This window comes from Papio anubis, chromosome X (genome assembly GCF_008728515.1).
Source record: "Papio anubis isolate 15944 chromosome X, Panubis1.0, whole genome shotgun sequence".
In the NCBI taxonomy this organism is placed as follows: Eukaryota; Metazoa; Chordata; class Mammalia; order Primates; family Cercopithecidae; genus Papio; species Papio anubis.
This window is the reverse complement of record NC_044996.1, coordinates 46,600,943-46,619,292: the sequence shown is the minus strand read 5'-3', so window position 1 is coordinate 46,619,292 and position 18,350 is coordinate 46,600,943. Positions and strand designations below refer to the sequence as shown.

General features: G+C 36.3%; 1 protein-coding gene across 3 annotated transcripts in view; it reads left to right on the top strand.

Moving 5' to 3' along the window:
- Positions 1–18,350, top strand: part of TBC1D8B (TBC1 domain family member 8B) — a 92,192-nt gene that overhangs the window by 70,782 nt on the left and 3,060 nt on the right. The window contains exon 21 of one of the 3 annotated variants that reach the window (XM_009198059.4): positions 1,356–1,625. In XM_009198059.4, the coding sequence (XP_009196323.2) occupies positions 1,356–1,625 (270 nt within the window). Of the gene's footprint in view, positions 1–1,355; positions 2,868–18,350 lie in introns of those variants that run through there. The other 2 variants (XM_003918101.5, XM_017954139.3) reach the window with 2 other exon arrangements.

Sequence of the window (18,350 nt, the reverse complement as noted above, 5' to 3'; positions counted from 1 at the left end):
CATTAGGTTGCAGCAGAGAAAGAGGTTTGATTGTAGGGTTGCTGAATAAGATAGGAGGAGGCCTCAAATCCCTCTCCTCGAGGAGTTTGAGACTAGGGTTTTTAAGGGGTTTGGAGTGGGCCAAAGTGTGGAGATCATTGGTCGAAGAATGCAGGGTGTAATCATTGGACAGGGAGATGAAGAAACTATTCTCATGCTGGTTTTGTTCTTCTGTCGGGGTCTTCAAACTGGTTTGCATCAGCTATTTTGCTGGAATTCAGGATTAAACTTCTTAATTCTTAAACAAAAGCCTTATGATTCTAATGTCAGTGACTTTTCATTACATGGAAGCAGGTCCAAGTGCAGCCTAATTTATGCGTAATTATAACTATATTTCTGTCCAGAATTCTTGTTCACCCTGTGAGGACAGCTCCAAAGGGACTTTGCCTAATTAGAAGTACCACCTGGCCAGCACAGTGGCTCATGCCTGTAATCTGAGTGCTTTGGGAGGCTAAAGTGGGAGAGGATCACTTGAGGCCAGGAGTTTAAGATCAGGCCAGGAGTTTGAGATCAGCCCAGGCAACATAGTGAGATCCTGTCTCTACAAAAAATGTGAAAATTAGCCAGGCATGGTGGCATGTGCCTATAGTCCTAGCTACTTGAGAAGCTGAGGTGTGAGGATCACTTGAGCCCAGAAGTTGGAAGCTGCAGTGAGCTATGATTGCACCACTGTACTCAAGCCTGGACAATACAGCAAGACCTTGTCTAGGAAAAAAAAAAAAATAGCACCTAACATTTAAGTAATGCTGGCAGGCAAACAGTCCAGGAATTAGTCTGGATAAAATGTACTGCTATTAGGCAATAAGTGAGCATCTAAATGAAATTTTCTTCCATGCTTCATACTCATCTTTTTTTTAAGATGGAGTTTCTCTCTTGTTGCCCAGGCCGGAGTGCAATGGCATGATCTCGGCTGACTGCAACCTCTGCCTTCACGGTTCAGGCAATTCTTCTGCCTCAGCCTCCCAAGTAGCTGGGATTACAGGCGCCTGCCACCACGCCCAGCTGATTTTTTGTATTTTTAGTAGAGATGAGGTTTCATCATGTTGGCCAGGCTGGTCTCAAACTCCTGACCTCAGGTGATCCACCTGCCTCGGCCTCCCAAAGTGCTGGGATTACAGGCGTGTGCCACCACGCTTGGCCCATACTCAACTTTCTAGAACCAAGATTTATTTTGGGATTAATCACCAGTTCTTATAATTTCTAGGGTGAAGCTTCTATGGTACAAATCCTATATAGGAGACTATTCACTTCTAAGTTCTCTTTATATTTGCTAAGTCTAATATTCAAATGTGATATTTTCAACTTGTGTCTTCTAGTCTCAGTTTATTCAGTTTTCAAAGACCCTCTATAACTTATTTCATGAGGACCCTGAAGAAGAATCATTATATCAAGCCATTGCTGTTGTAACCAGCCTTTTACTCAGGATGGAAGAAGTTGGAAGGAAACTACATAGCCCTACATCATCAGCCAAAGGATTCTCTGGTACTGTCTGTGCTTCTGGAGGACCCAGTGAGGAAAAAACAGGGAGCCAGTGGTCATTTGCATTTGAACAGATTCTTGCATCGCTGTTGAATGAACCAGCATTGGTGAGGTTTTTTGAGAAACCCATAGATGTAAAAGCCAAGCTGGAAAATGCAAAAATTTCTCAGTTAAGGTCTAGAACCAAGATGTAAATCCCTAGGAATTGCCTATCATAGGCCACCAGTTTACTAAGATTCCTGTAGCTGTCAGCTTGATTCCTGTGAGTAGGGCTCAGGGATTTATCTTGTTAAAAATGTGTCTGAAGGCCAAAATATATATCCAGAAGCACAATGCATCATTCCTTTGTTGTTGATAATGGGCTTTGTTAGCACTTTTTTAAAAAAACAAAAAACAAACAAAAACAAACCACATTTGTTATCTCAAATTTTGATGATATTCTCAAATACAAATATACTTTTTTATATTTTACAATATATGCAATATCAGGGGAATATGCTAAATGTTACCACCAGAGGGCACAAGCATATCACTTTTAGTAAGGAAATTACTAGCTTGTGTTGCTATTTACATATGAATTACTGATGATTTTGAAAAGACAGTGTTATGCTTGGGTGTTAGTGAGGCTGATATGTCATGTCAATCGATAAACCCTACTTTCCAAATTATCTAGAAGATTACCATTTGGGGCCCTTGTTTTCAAGTTATCTAACTGAAATATTATTAACTTTTTAAAGTTAATCTCATTCAGTCTTCTAGTAATAAATGGTTTTTTAAGTACCTTCTACAGTCTTCCTACCTGAGGGGTTCAGAGGCTGCTGACTCACACTGCTAACTCTGTTACTGATAAAAGCAAATCAATAACTCTAAATTCTGGGCCGATATTAAGAAAAAAACAATATTGGATTTGGATTTAAGCTGGATAAAACCAGCCTTCTGAGAAGGGCTAAGAAATGGTTCAATTAAATGTATAGGTCTTAAGAAATCACTAGAAATTCTGGGCACTACTGTTTGTGGCATTTGTCTCAGAGTAGCTTATGACTGCTTTGGTTCTAGCTGTAGATTTTGGATTTTCACCACTCATGTGTTAATTTACATTAGATAGTAAAGAATGGCTACACTAAGACTGAATTATCTTATAGTCTGGCAAGCACATAAAGTATACTTGTATGTAATGATTGCCAAGGTAACAGAATTGCTGACATCAGTCTAAAAAGTTTTGACTATCCAATTTGATGTGTAATTTCTATATACTTTATGCTGCTTGTATTTCAATCATTACACAGACAGTCCATTTAGAGATAATGGGCTTTGTTAGCACTTAAAAAAAAAAAAAAAAAAAAAAAAAACAGCAAACCACATTTGTCCACTGTCCTGTGCTATTCCTACCAGGGGCAATTTATTAATCAATTGACTTAGGAAATTGGGGGAGAAATCATTCATTGGAGCGTCTTTCTTTACAAAAGACGTTGGTTATAAGCTCTTTGACTTTTCTAGATGTGAAACCATGAAAGGGCAGACCTCCTTCAGAGTGACTCAAGAGGTCTCCCTTTCTTGGAGGGAGTTGGTACAGTCAGCCTTTGGGAAGAATCCACTGTGAACAAAGCTCAACACATGGGGCTTCATCGCCCATAGAATATGTTATTTTCAAAGAAGTTCAAGAATTTTCAAGTTGAGCCTTTGAAAATTCCATAAATTGGTTTTAGCTAAATACTTACCAGTAGTATCTTTAAAATGATTTAATAAACCTTGTCTTTTCAAGGAAATTACCACTTAAAGAGATAGTTGGTAAATAAACATCTATGCCTTTTCTCAGAAATGATTTGCTGAACTATGTCCATATTTTAGAGCTTAGTTAATAGTTTATATGGAAACTATTAAACATCTGCTATTATGCAATGATTGTTAAATTACACTGAAGTAGCTCCAGAAAGACACATGTATACAAGGCACTATTGTACACACTTTGTTGAATATTTTGTCAGTTGTATTTACAAAGAAAGGTACTTTCTTAAGAGCATATGTTATTAATATTTGATATGATTTTAAAGTCGGAACAGTACAGATTACTGAGTATATTTTAGCCTCGATTAATTAAAATTCAATACTGAAAGATATTTTTTGAGTTGCAGAATTTTATAAATGCAAAGCAAAAAGAAAACATTTATTTTCTGAGTCTGCAGGAGAAACAAACTAAACATTATAGATTTTTATAGCTGCTATCTTGTTAACCAAACAGGTTGTTCATAATATTAAAAATCTTATGTAGTTGTGTTAAACTGAACCAGTTCATTATACCTTATACATTAAATTAAATATGTTATAAGGTGGCTTTACTTGTCTTTATAAAAATAAATATTATATCTACTAAACATGAAAAATGGTTTACTTAAAAAGATTAATATTGTTTATCATGATACCTTTTTTTCCTTTTTCTTTTCTTTTCTATCTTCTTTTTTTTTTTTTTTTTTTTTTTTTTTTTTGTCTTTTTATTGAGACAGGTCTCATTCTGTCACCCAGACAGACAGCTCTCATTCTGTCACCCAGATTAGAGTGCAGTACAGCCTTGATCTCTCAGGCTCATGCAGTCCTCATATCTCAGCCTCCCAAGTAGCTGAGACCACAGACACACACCACCATGCCTGGCTAATTTTTTTTTTTTTTTTTTGATAGAGATGTGGTCTCCCTATGTAGCCCAGGCTGTTCTCAAACTCCGAGGCTCAAGCAATCCTACCACCCCAGCCTCCCAAAGTGTGAACTACAGGTGTGAGTCACCATGTTCAGCCTTTTTTTTTCTTTTTCTAAATTTCAGTTCACACAGAACTATGATATATTTTTACTTACACTTAACTCAGATATCACTTGAGGACTTCCCTCTTGTATCAGAATTCAATTGCAGAGAACTAGTTCACTCTAGTTAGTTTAGTCAGGAAAAGATTGATTACTGGATATCAAGTGGCTTACATAATTACCAGGAGGATAGACTAACTTGAGCTTTCAAGAACAACTTCCAAAGACACACCACTATCAGGCCACCAAGGGAATTGCTAACTCTTCAGTGATAAGGACACTGCTACTTCCTATTGCTGTCATAAAAAGCCATCATTACTGCTGCTACCTCAGGAACCATGCTTCAACTGCTGTGATTTACACTAGCAAAATAGATGGCAGGCACCCTGCCTCTCATCACCCACAAACTCATGACTAAATTGCAATAGAACAGCCAAACATCTTCACAACTATGTTTAACAGCAGAAATGGCAGAAACATAGCCAACACCTCACTCTTGTCATTCAAGTCTCACATGTGTGCATCTGATTAGCCTCTAATAAATCCAGAATCCTAGTTGCAGAGGAATCTGGGAAATTTAGCTTTTTAGCCTCTACAGTATAGAAAGGCAAACTAAGAGGGTGGAAAGCAAATTGAACAGTGTGTTTGTTTTCTATTGTTGCATAACTAATTCCAGCACACATTTATTATCTCACCATTTCAGTGGGTCAGGACTCTGGGCTCAACTTATCTCGACCTTCTGCTTAGGATCTCACAAGGCTGCAACCAAAGTGTCAGCCAGGATGGTTCTCATGTGAAGGATCATGTAAGGAATAATCCACTTCCAGGTTCACTCAGGCTGTTGGCAGAATTCATTTCCTTGTGGTTTCCGGTCTGGGGCAACAGCTTCTTGCTGGTAGTCATTGGCAGCCACCATCAGCTTCTAGAGGCTTCAGTCAGTTCCTAACAGCTGCCCTCACCTTCTGTGAACAGTTCTCTGCCACATCGGCTTCCCCCAAAATGGCCACTTACTTTATCAAGCCAGCAAGGGAAGTCTCTAGAGCAAATCTGCTAGCAAGACAGTGTCTTCTATAATGTAACATAATTACAGCCATGACATCCTATCCCCTTCACCATGTTCTGTTGGTTAAAGGCAAATCACAGGTCCTGCGCACACTCAAGGGGAGAGGAGCAAGATTGATGCATGTGACACTGGGGCCCTGTAGCTCCGGTCCCTAAAGGCAAGGCAGATTATTCCAGTAACTACATTCCTAGGCATATAACCATCAAAAGAAGCACATTTTATCCTATCTCTCACATTATGCTGCAGTTTCCACTTCTGTCATCAGAACTACATATTTCTCCCATCCCAGAAACATCAAGCAATGTATTTCCCAGCTCCTAATTCTACTTGTCTTCCTTTTGCAGATAATGCCATTTCTTTATGACTACTTTTAAGGTCTTGATCTTTCTAGTGTTCTACAGTTTCCTATGATTTATCCAGCTTTAAAAAAATCCTGTTTTAGATAAATGATTAAATTTTGATAATTGAATATCATTTTCTAAGACCTCTCTACCTTCGGCATAGTCCAAACAGGCAAGTTAAAGGAGGGTATGATAGAAATCACCCCCACCTGCCATACACACACGTTCTTCAAATCTTTGGTACACACTCATCTCTGTGATTTCCCTAGACAGACCCAACTAATTCTACTTGGCCCTTTCTACCACAAAAAGTTCTTACTACACTGATCAGGGAGCAGATGTAGTATATCTATCAGTTGCTGCTTGTGGCTATTTCAAGTTGTGCATTCATGAACCAGGAAATAGCTATATAATATATTTGCAAATACACTAGATCCATTGTAGACTGATTCAAGATAAAACTGTATCTCTTGACTCCATAAGCCCTGCCTCTGACCACTAGTTAACCACTGTGTTCTAACCCCTTCTAATCTCTCCCAGGAATGAATGTGAACTCAGAGTCAGTGTCAAATAATCTCTGAAAGTCCAAGTCATTTGCCCAGTGCAAATTACCCTGGTAAATGGCTCCTCTTCCTAAAAGAAGATTTACAACACATGCTCATGGTGTTGCAAAATCCTTCCTTAAGGTCACCTGGTTTTCCTTCAGGAGCCTCTGAGTGTGTAAACTGACTCAGGTCTGCAAATTGGGTGAAAAACCTTAAATCTCCATAATGATTACTCAAATTAGATCTTTGTTCACCAGACTGCAAATATTTTGCCTATACAAATAAAGTAGTAATTAGTAGGCTACCATTTATTTTAATCTAAGAGACCTGAAGAAAAATTAGCCACTACCAAACATCTCTGTAATTCAAAACATATAGATTACTTCCTTGGCCATGCTCTTATCATGCTCACCATGCTCACCTCATCTCTAGTCATTAAGTTCTACCACTTGGTCTCTGCCATTCTAGGTTCCCATTATTCTCATAAGAATTAGCAAGTTCCTGACAATGGCAGCATGAACTAAGAAATTAAGGAGACCTACAAATAATATTGTTAAAATGCTCGTACTACCCAAAGTGATCTACAGATTTGATGCAATTTATATGAAAAAATGACATTCTTCATGGAAACAGTAAAAAAAAATTAAAATTCATGTTTGACCACAAAAGACCATGAATAGCCAAAGTAATCCTGAGCAAAAGGAACAAAGCTGGAGGTGTCATACTACCTGACTTCAAAGTATACTACAAAGCTATAGTAACCAAAACAGAATGTTACTGGCACAAAAACAGACACATAGACCAATAAAACAGAATAGAGAACACAGAAATAAATTTATGCATTTATAGCTGACTGATTTTCAACAAAGACACCAAGAACATACATTGAGGAAAGGATAGTCTTCAATAAATGGTATTGGAAAAACTAGATAGCCACATGCAGAAGATTGAAACTAGACCTCTGTCTCTCACTATATACAAAAGTGGAGTCAAAATGGATTAAAGACTTAAATATAAGCCCGGAAATGATAAAATGACTAGAGGAAAACATAGGGGAAGTGTTTCATGACATTGGTTTGGTCAAGGATTTTTTTTTTTAATAAGACACAGGTGACACAATTAAAAACACAGATGACAAAATTAAAAATAGACAAATGGGATTACATCAAATGAAAAAGCTTCTGCATGGGAAAGGAAATAACAGAGTAAAGAGACAACCTACAGACTGGGGGAAAATATTTGCAAACTATCCATCTGACATGGAGCTAATATGGAGCTAATATTCCGGAATATACAAGGAAGTCAAACAACAGCAAAAAAGAAGCAACCCAATTGAAAAATGGGCAAACCACCTGAGTAGACATTTCTCAGAAGAAGACATGACCAACAGATATATGAATAAATGCTCACCATTTTCATCAGGGAAATGCAAATCAAAACCACAATCAGGTATCACCTCACCCCAGTTAGAATGACTGCTATCAAAAAGACAAAAATTAACAAATACTGGTGTGAATGTGGAGAAAGGAGAACACTTACACAGTGTTGGTGGGAATGTAAATTAGTATAGCCATTATGGAAAACAGTGGGGAGGTTCCTCAATTAAAAATAGAACTACCAAGGGGAGGGGGGAGGGATTGCATTGGGAGTTATACCTGATGTAAATGACAAGTTGATGGGTGCTGACGAGTTGATGGGTGCAGCACACCAACATGGCACAAGTATACATATGTAACAAACCTGCACGTTATGCACATGTACCCTAGAACTTAAAGTATAATAATAATAAATTTAAAAGTTTAAAAATCCACCCCTGAATAAATGCAGCATTGTGGATAAGAATTAGAGATATATACACAAACCCAGGAAATTTAAAATAAAGGATTCCACAGCAACTATTTTCAAATAAATGTCACAAATGTATTAAGGTTATGAGAAACATGGTACCTGAGATATGACTAGGCAATTAAAAGAAATGTCATTTTGAATTCTCTGACATGTAAAGTCTTAACTGTATTTTGACACTATTTTAACATAAAAATAATAAAGAATATAATTTATAAGCAAAAAAAAAAAATAGAACTACCATATGATCCAGCAATCCCTCTTCTAGGAATATATCCAAAGGAAAGGAAATCAGTACGTCTAATAGATATCTGCATTCTGATGTTTGTTGCAGCACTATTTACATAACCAAGATATGGAATCAGCCTAAGTAATCATCAATGAATGAATGGATTTTTTTAATGTGGTATATTTTCACAATAGAATACTATTCAGCCATAAAATAAAGTGAAATTTTGTCACTCATGGCAACATGGATGAATCTAGAAGATATTATGTTAAGTGAAATAAGCCAGACACAGAGAGACACATACTGCATGATCTCACTAATATGTGTGAAATCTCGAAAAAGTTGGTCTCATAGAAGAAAGTAGAAATCGTGGTTACCAGAGGGTTGGAAGGGTAGTGGGGAGGAAGGGATGGAGAGAGATGGATTAGGGAGTACAAAGTTACAGTTAGATAGGAAGAATAAGTTCTGGTGTTAGAATATTAGGGTGACTATGATTAACAATATTGTATTATATATTTCAAAATAGCTGGGAAAGATGGGAGAGAAGGTTTTGAATGTCCTCACCACGAAGAAATGATAAATATATGAGGTGATGGATATGCTAAATACCCTTATTTGATCATTGCACAATGTATACATGTATTGAAGCATCACACTTCACCCCATAAATATGTACAATTATTATGTGTCAAAAATTAATTTTAAAAAAGAAGTTAAGGAGACTTAATTTCACCATAAATCATAGCCTACAAAAGACAGCCACTGTAGCATGTTTCAAGGATACTGGGACTCCTCTCATTAAGGTAATTTTCAATGCCTTGAGTAATAAAGCATCCTCTGGTCCCTGTTGGAAGAGGGACATGGTTAAAATGTAAGTGACTAAATCATATAAATGTACTCCAATGTTTCTGTCTCCTTAAGTCTTTGGAGTACTTCCTCTTCAGCATGCCAAGGAATATCTGCCATATCAACTTCATTTAATATGGGCTAGTTTTGAGCCTTGGCTTCTGTCAATCAACTGATCAAACAGAACCACTTCCAATTAGGTAAGCTAGTAATTGAATTTACACTCTCTGGTAAATATGCAGATGTTGGTCTATTTGGCCTGATCAAAAATTATTTTTTTCTTCCGTGGTATACCATTCTAAGACACATTTCTACACATATTCTTCAGACTTCTGTCATTGTAAATTAGCAAAATTTTGCAATTCTTGTCTCCTTCCAGGTCAGACTTCATATTTGTACCCTTGGAGCATATGCTTATCTGACTCTAGTTAAAAGTCTGGAAGCAATAAGAGGGGGTAGGGGTGCTTTATGAAGAAAGTTTACATTCCCCTAAAAGTAAATTCAGAGTGTTCAAGGAAGGCAGGACCAGCCTTAAACCGGGGCTGCTTCTGCTGGCAAAGCACACTTGTTGGTAAACTACTTAGAGTTATCTGAATCTACCCAAATGTACCCATTTCTTTAAAAAAATATATTATTATACTTTAAATTCTGAGATACATATGCAGAATGTGCAATTTTGTTACATAGGTATACATGTGCCGTGGTGGTTTGCTACACCCATCAACGCATCATCTACATTAGGTATTTCTCCTAATGCTATCCCTCCCCTTGCCCCCCAACCCCCCGACAGGCCCTGGTGTGTGATGTTCCCCTCCCTATGTTCTCATTGTTCATCTCTCACTTATGAGTGAGAACAGGCGGAGTTTGGTTTTCTGTTCCTGTGTTAGTTTGCTGAGAATGATGGTTTCCAGCTTCATCCATGTCCCTGCAAAGGACATGAACTCATTCATTTTTATGGCTGCATAGTATTCCATGGTGTATATATACCACATTTTCTTTATCCAGTCTATCATTGACAGGCACCAAATGTCCCCATTTCTATTCTTGGGTGGTCTCACTCTATCCTGATAAATATCCTTACTTTCACAAAAATGAGCTAGTAAGGCTGTGAGTTCAATGTATACTATAATTTAATGACCCATTATATCAGACTCTGGCCAATTTTCAACTATGTCAGTTCTACATCAACAAGAAATAAGGGAATAGAAACTCATAGTTGTCTGTTTCTTGTGCTGACCATGTAAATCCCAGTGTAGCCATTTTCTTTCTTTAAACTCTAGAGCACAGTTAGAAAAAGTTAGCCCACTTCACAATTCTTGGGTTCATTATTAATGCCAAAATAATCTGTAGTGGCAGTTACCTGGTTCATCTAGCCTTGCCTTCAATAGGCACATGGACTACCAACATCCCATATTATAATACTAAAAGAATTATCACTGCTTTCAAACTCAACCAGATTATTTAATCTCCAGTTTCCTATTTCCTTGAAATGTTATCACCTGCAAGCACTCCAGGTACTACATTCTTTATTTATCATCTCAATAGATGCAGAAAAAGCATTTCATAAATTTCAACATCTTTTCATGATAAAAAACTCTCAACAAATTAGGTATAGAAGGAATGTGTCTCAACACAAAAACATGTATGACAAACCCACAGCCAACATCATACTGAGCAAGGAAAAGTTGAAAACTTCCTCTAAAAACTGGAACAGGACAAAGATGCCCACTTTCACTACTCTTATTCAACATAGTACCAGAAGTTCTAGCCAGAACAATAGGCAATAGAAAGAAATAAAGGGCATTCAAATAGAAAAGGAGGAAGTCAAATTGTCCCTGTTTTCAAATGACATGATCTTATATACAGAAAAAACCTAAAGACTCCACCCAAAAATTCTTAGAACTGATAAATTCGATAAATTTGCAGTATACAAAATCAACATACAAATATCAATAGCATTTTCATACACCAATAATGAACTAGCTGAAAAAAATCAAGAAATCAATCTCATTAACAATAGCTATTAAAAATATAATACCTAGGAATAAATGTAAGAAAGTAAAGGAAAGATCTCTATAATGAAAACTATAAAAGACAGATGAAAGAAATTGAAGAGAACATAAAAAATGGAAAGACGTCTCATGCTCATGGATTAGAAGAATTAATACTGCTAAAAGGACCGTATTTTACACAAAGTGATCTACAGATTCAATGCAATCCCCATCAAAATACCAATGACAGTCTTCACAAAAATAGAAAAAATAATCCCAAAATTTGTATGGGACCAATAAAGACCTTGAATAGCCAAAGTAATCCTGAGCAAAAAGAATAAAGCTGGAGACATCACATTACCTGACTTCAAAGTATACACTACAAAGCTATAGTGGACAAAGCAGCATAGTACTGGCACAAAAACAGACATGGACCAATGGAACAAAATAGAGAACACAGAAATAAATCCACACACCTACAGCAGAGTTCGTTTTCAACAAAGGTACCAAGAACATATTGGGGAAAGGATAGTCTCTTCAATTAATGGTGCTGGGAAAACTGGATATCTATATGCAGAAGAATGAAACTGGACCCCTCCCACCATATACAAAAATTAACTCAAATGGATTAGAGGCTTAAATGTCAGACACAAAAAATATGAAACTACTATAAGAAAACATAGGGAAAACACTTCAGGACTTTGGCCAGTGATTTTATGGATAAGACCTCAAAAGCACAAGCAACAAAATCAAAAATAGACCCAATGAGACTATACCAAACTAAAAATCTTCTGCACGGCAAAGGAAATAATCAGCAAAGTGAAAAGATAGCCTGCAGAGTGGGAGAAAATATTTGCAAACTATTCATCCAGCAAGGCATCGATATCCAGAATACACAAGGAACTTAAACACATTAAAAAAAAAAAAAAAAAAAAAACCTCAAATGATGCGGAAAAATGGGCAAATAAGGTGAACAGACATTTCTCAAAACAAGACATACAAAATGGCCAACAGGTACATGGAAATATGCTCAACATCACTAATCAGGGAAATGCCAATCAAAACCACAATGAGGTATCATCTTACCCCAGTCCAAATAGCTATTATTAAAAAGACAAAAAATAACAAATTGCTGGCAAGGGTGTGGAGACAAAGGGACCTCTTTTTTTGTTTTGAAACAGGGTTTCCATCGGTTGCCCAGGCTGGAGTGCAGTGACATGATCACTCACTGCAACCTCCGTCTGCCGGGCTCAAGTGATCCTTTCACCTCAGCCTCCCAAATAGCTGAGACTATAGGTGTACGCCACCACGCCCAGCTAATTTTGTATTTTTAGTAGAGACGGGGCTTCGTCATGTTGCCCAGGCTGATCTTAAACTCCTGGGCTCAAGCGATCAGCTCACCTCAGCTTCCCAAAGTGCTGGGATTACAGGTGTCAGCCACTGTGCCCGGCTGAAAACGGAACTCTTATATACTGTTGGTGGGAATGTAAATTTAAAAATTAGCCAATATGGAAATCAGTATTTAGATTCCTCAAAAAAAACCTAAAAATAGAAAACCATATGATCCAGCAATACCACTACGGGGTATATATTCAAAGGAAAGGAAATCAGTATGTCCAAGAGATATCTGCACTACCATATTTATTTCAGCACTATCCACAATAGTGAAGATGTGGAATCCACCTAATTGTCCATCAACAGACAAATGGATAAAGAAAATGTGGTACATATACCCAGTGGAATACTATTCAGCATAAAAATAATGAAATCCTGTCATTTGTGGCAACATGGATGGGCCTAAAGGATATTATGTTAAGTGAAATAAGCCAGGCACAGAAAGTGAAATATTGTATGTTCTCACTCATGTAGAAGCTAAAAATGTTGAGACAGAAATAGAGAACAGTGGTTTCTAAAGGCTGGAAAGTGTAGGGGGAGGGGAGGATAGAAAGAAATTGATTAACAGATTTAAAATTATAGCTAGATAGGAGAATAAGTTCTAGTGTTCTATATCACCATAGACTGACGATATTTAATAATTTACTGTATATTTTCAAATAACTAGAGGAGATAATTTTTAATGTTCTCAGCACATGAGAAAAAATAAATGTTTGAAGTGAAGAATACATTAATACTTTGATTTAATCATTACACATTGTATACATGTATCAAAATATCACACTGTATTCCATAAATATGTGCAATTATTATGTGTCCATTAAAAATACCATGAAAAATTATATAAATTGAATCTTATGGCTATAATACAACATGCATCTTTTTAGTTGGCTTCTTTCACTCAACATTGTTTTTGTAATTCATCTATGTTATGTATCAACAGTTCATTCCCTTTTATTGTGTATGATAATTCATTGTATGGCTATATTATGGTTTTTAAAATCCATTCTACCGTTGATGGAAATTTGGATTGTTTCCAGTTTGGGAATATAAAAATAATGTGGCTGTAAGCTTTCTTATATTTGTCTTTTGATGCCTATATTTATGCATTTCTTTTGGGTATATATTTAAATATCCGGAAGTGAAATTGCTACGTCAATAGAGTATGTATATGTTCAGCTTTGATAGATACTGCTAAACAATGTTCCAAGTGGTTGTGCCAATTAATACTCCAATCAGTCATAAATAAGAATTCTGATCTCTCTATATCCTCACCAACACTTGATACCGTCTACCTTTTTACATCTTAGCCATTCTGGTGGCTGTATAATAGTATCTCATTGCAGTTTTAATTTGCGTTTTCCTAATTATTTTTTAAAGTAAACTTTACTGAAGTATAATTTACACAGAGTTAAGGCACTCATTTAAAGTATACATTTTGACAAAATGTATAATGTATGAATTTCACAAAATGTATACACCCATGTAACTAACCACACTGCAATCAAGATACAGAATATTTCCATCACCCTGAAAGTTCCCTTGTTCCTCAACCAGGTCAACCTGCCCCACCCTCAGTTCCAGGTAACCTCTAATCTGCTTTCTGTCATCATAGATTTTTCTTTTCTAGAGTTTTATAAAAACTGAGTCATACACTAAGTTTTTTTGTCTGCCATTTCTGGAATAATGTTTGTGAGAATCATCCATGCCCATATCAGAAGTTTATTCCTTTTAGTGTTCCATTAGTATAAATATACCACAATTTGTATATCCATTCACCCTTTGATTGTCATTCGGGTTGTACCCAGGTTCGGGCAATTATGAATAATGTTATTAGGAACAGTTGCTTACAAGTCTTTGTGTAAACATATTTTCATTTCTCTAGGGTAAATATTCAGGAATGAAAATGATGGGACATATTTTTTAACTTCCTAGGGAACTTCCAAACTGTTTTTCAGATTAATGAACCATTTTGCATTCCCACCAGCAGTATATGTGAGCTCCAGTTGTTCCACATTCTCACTAGCACTTGGCATTTTAAAAATTTTGTCTTTTTAAATTTGGCCATTCTAGAGGGTGTGTAGAGTATTTCATATTGTCGTGTTAATTTGCATTTCACTGATGTAATGGAGTCCAATGTCACTTAATGTACTTATGGACGTTTCTTTTATCATCTTTTGTGAAGCTTGTTAAAATCTTTCACTGATTAAAAATATTTAAATCAATTTTATTGAGATATAATGCATAGATAATGAAATTTTACCAATTTTAAACAGTTTGAGGAGTTTGAAAGAAAGTATACACTCATACAACCACCACTCCAATCAAGATATAGAACATTTCCATCAGTTTAAAAAGTTCCCTCCGGCCCCTTTGAGGCAATCTCCTCCTTCCACCCCTCGCCCTTGGCAACATTGAACAGCTTCCTATCACTGTAGTTTTGGTTTTTCTAGACTTTCATATAAATAGAATCATACAGTATGTAGCATTGTTTTATTTCATAAGATGTGATTTTTATTGTTTATATACTTCTAAAAATAGCTTCTGTGAGATACAATTTATGTACCGCAAATTTCATCCTTTTGTGTTTTTTGTTTTAATTTTTATTTCTGAGACAGTGTCTCACTCTGTCACCCAGGCTGGAGTGCAGTGGCATGTTGATGGCTTACTGCAGCCTTAAACTCCTAGGCTTAAGCGACCCTCCTGCCTCAGTCTCCCAAGTAGCTGGGACTACAGGTACATGCCACCATGCCCAGCTAATTTTTAAATCTTTTGTAGAGATGGGGTCTTGTTCTGTTGCCCTGGCTGGTCTCAAACTCCTGACTTCATATGCTCCTCCCGTGTCAGATCCCAAAGTGCTGAGATTACAGATGTTAGCCACTGTGCCCAATGCAAATCCACCCATTTTTAAATGTAAGATTCAATGATTTTTAAGTAAATTTACAGTTTTACAACCATCACCAAAATCCAAATTTAGAACATTTCCATCACTCCAAAGAGAGCTCCCAATCCTCATTCCCATTCCTGGCCCAGGTAACCACTAATCTATTGTCTACCTTTTGTAATTTGCCTTTTCTGTACAGTGAATATAAATGAAATCATACAACATTTAGTCTTTGCATGTGGCTACATTTACATATAATGTTTTTGAGGCTATTCGTGTTGTAGCCAAGTATCAGTAGTTAGTTCCTTTTAATTGCTGAGTTGTTATCCATTGTATGGATATATTGCTATCTATATATTCATTCAACAATTGATGAACATTTGGATTATTTTCACCTTTTTTCTATTATCAATAATGCTGCTATGAACATTCATGGTATGTTTTTGTGTGGACATGATTTAATTTCTCTTGGGTATATACCTAGGAATGAGATTGCTGCATCATATGGTAGCTCTATGTCTAACATTTTAAAGACCTGCCAAATTGTTTCCCAAAGTGAATGAACCATTTTACATTACCAGCAGTGTATGAGGTTTCCATTTTCTCCACATCCTTGTCAACACTTGTTATTGTCTGTCTTTTTATGTAACCATCCTAGTAGGTATCTAGTGGTATCTCATTGCAGTTTTATTTTGTATTTCCCTAATGTGAGCATCTTTTTATGTTCTTATTACATATTATTGGATGAACTGTGTCCCCTCCAAATTTATATGTTGAAGTCCCAACCCCCAGTAACTCAGAATGCAACCATATTTGAGATAGGGTCTTTAAAATTGTTATTAAGTTAAAATGAGACCATTAGATTAGGGCATTAATCCAATATAAGTGGTGTCCTTATAAGAAGAGACGGATATACAGGGGCACATATGTACAGAAAGACAATCATATGAAAGGGCAGCAAGAATGGCCATCTACAAGCCATCAACAAGAGAGGCCTCACAATGAAACCAACACTACTGACACCTTGATCTTGGACTTCTAGTCTCCAGAACTGTACGCAAATTAATTTCTGTTGTTCAAGCCACACAGTCTGTGGTATTTTGTTATGGCAGCCCTAGCAAATGAATACAGCTAATGATGTTGAACATCTTTTCACATGCTTATTCACTATGGATATATCCTCTCTGGAAAAACATTTGTTCATGTCTTTTGCCAATTTTCTAATTGAATTGTTTGAGTTCTTTATTGTTGAGTTTTAAAAGTTATTTTTCTATTCTAGATGTGAGTCCTTTGTCAGTTATATGGTTTGCAAATATTTTCCCCTAGTCTCTAACTTGTCTTTCCATCTAATTCACAGGACATTTCACAGAGCACAGGTTTTTAATTTTAATGAGGTCTAATTTATCAATTTTTCCTATATAGTATCATGATATTGACATCAAGTCTAGAAATCTTTGCCTAGTTGTAGATACCACAGATTTTCTGCTATAGTTTTCTCTAAAAGTTTCATAATTTCACATTTTACATTTGTTTATAATCCATTTTTAGTTAATTTTTGTGAAGATGTGAGGTTTAGATCAAGGTTCATTTTCTATTTTTGCCTCTGCCTGTCCAATTGTTCCAGTACCATTTTTTGAAATGGCTGCTTTTACGTCTTGGTAAAAATCAATTTCGCATATTTGTGTGAGGATAGTCACCTCAATTTTACAAAGATATTTTTGCTGGATATCAAGTTCTAGATTACTTTTTTGTTTTTATTTTATTTTTTTAATTTTCCAGCACTTTGATAAGCTCATTCTATTGTCTTTGACTTTTATTGGTTCTCTTAAGCTGTCGGTTTTATTGTTGTACTTTTGAGGTTAATATGTCTTCTTTTTTCCCTCCAACTGTCTTAACCCTTAACTTAAAAGTCTAAAAACAATGTAAGCCCTTTAAGGAACATTTGGAAAAAAAGAGGAAATGAAGTAAAATCACATCTAATGTCATCAGCCTAGCACAACCACAGATTTGCGCTTCTGGATACTAAACATTTTAAAGAGGGTTCATTATTCAATCCCCTGCCTATTTCTTTCTTTTTAATCCTACTGTCGTTTTTTTCCCCCCTTTTGAGATGAGATCTCACTCTGTCGCCCAGGCTGGAGTGCAGTGGTGCAATCTCGGCTCACTGCAACCTCCGCCTCCTGGGTTCAAGCGATTCTTCTGCCTCAGCCTCCCAAGTAGCTGGGATTACAGGCTCCTGCCACCATGCCTGGCTAATTTTTGTATTTTTAGTAGAGAGGAGGTTTTGTCACGTTGACCAGGCTGATCTTGAACTCCTGACCTCAAGTTATCCATGGCCTCCCAAAGTGCTGGCATTACAGGCATAAGTCACCATGCCCAGTCTAATCCTACTGCCTTCTATTTGGTTAAAGTTGTGGAGTCTCCAGCTGCATGCAATTTTATTGGACTCATAAAAATATATATAAGGAAGCATTGCAAACATCTACATTTATGATTCTTACCTTCTATTCAGATAGGAAGAGCAAAGTTTTCATTTCTACTAACTCCTCATGAGCCTATGTATGGTTTTCTATACATCTAATAGGGGAAGAGTCCACAAAAAGTGTATAATATGTTACATAAAAACTAGTATCTTCACCCTTCCTTTTCTTAAAAGTAAAAAGAAACTCTCCTACCTTTGATCATTTTATTTGTATTCCTCTATCTTCATTTTACTTTTTATGTTTCAGCAAACATTTTGGTCAGTTGGAATTTTGCCTACCATTTTTGGTGGTATTCTTATACCTGGAATGATTCTCTTATGGATTATTTGTAAGTTTTTCCACTATATTGGAGAAAAAAACACCCTGAAAATTTCCCTCTACCTTTTTGGAGTTTAAATAGTATGAATCCTTCAAGTTGTT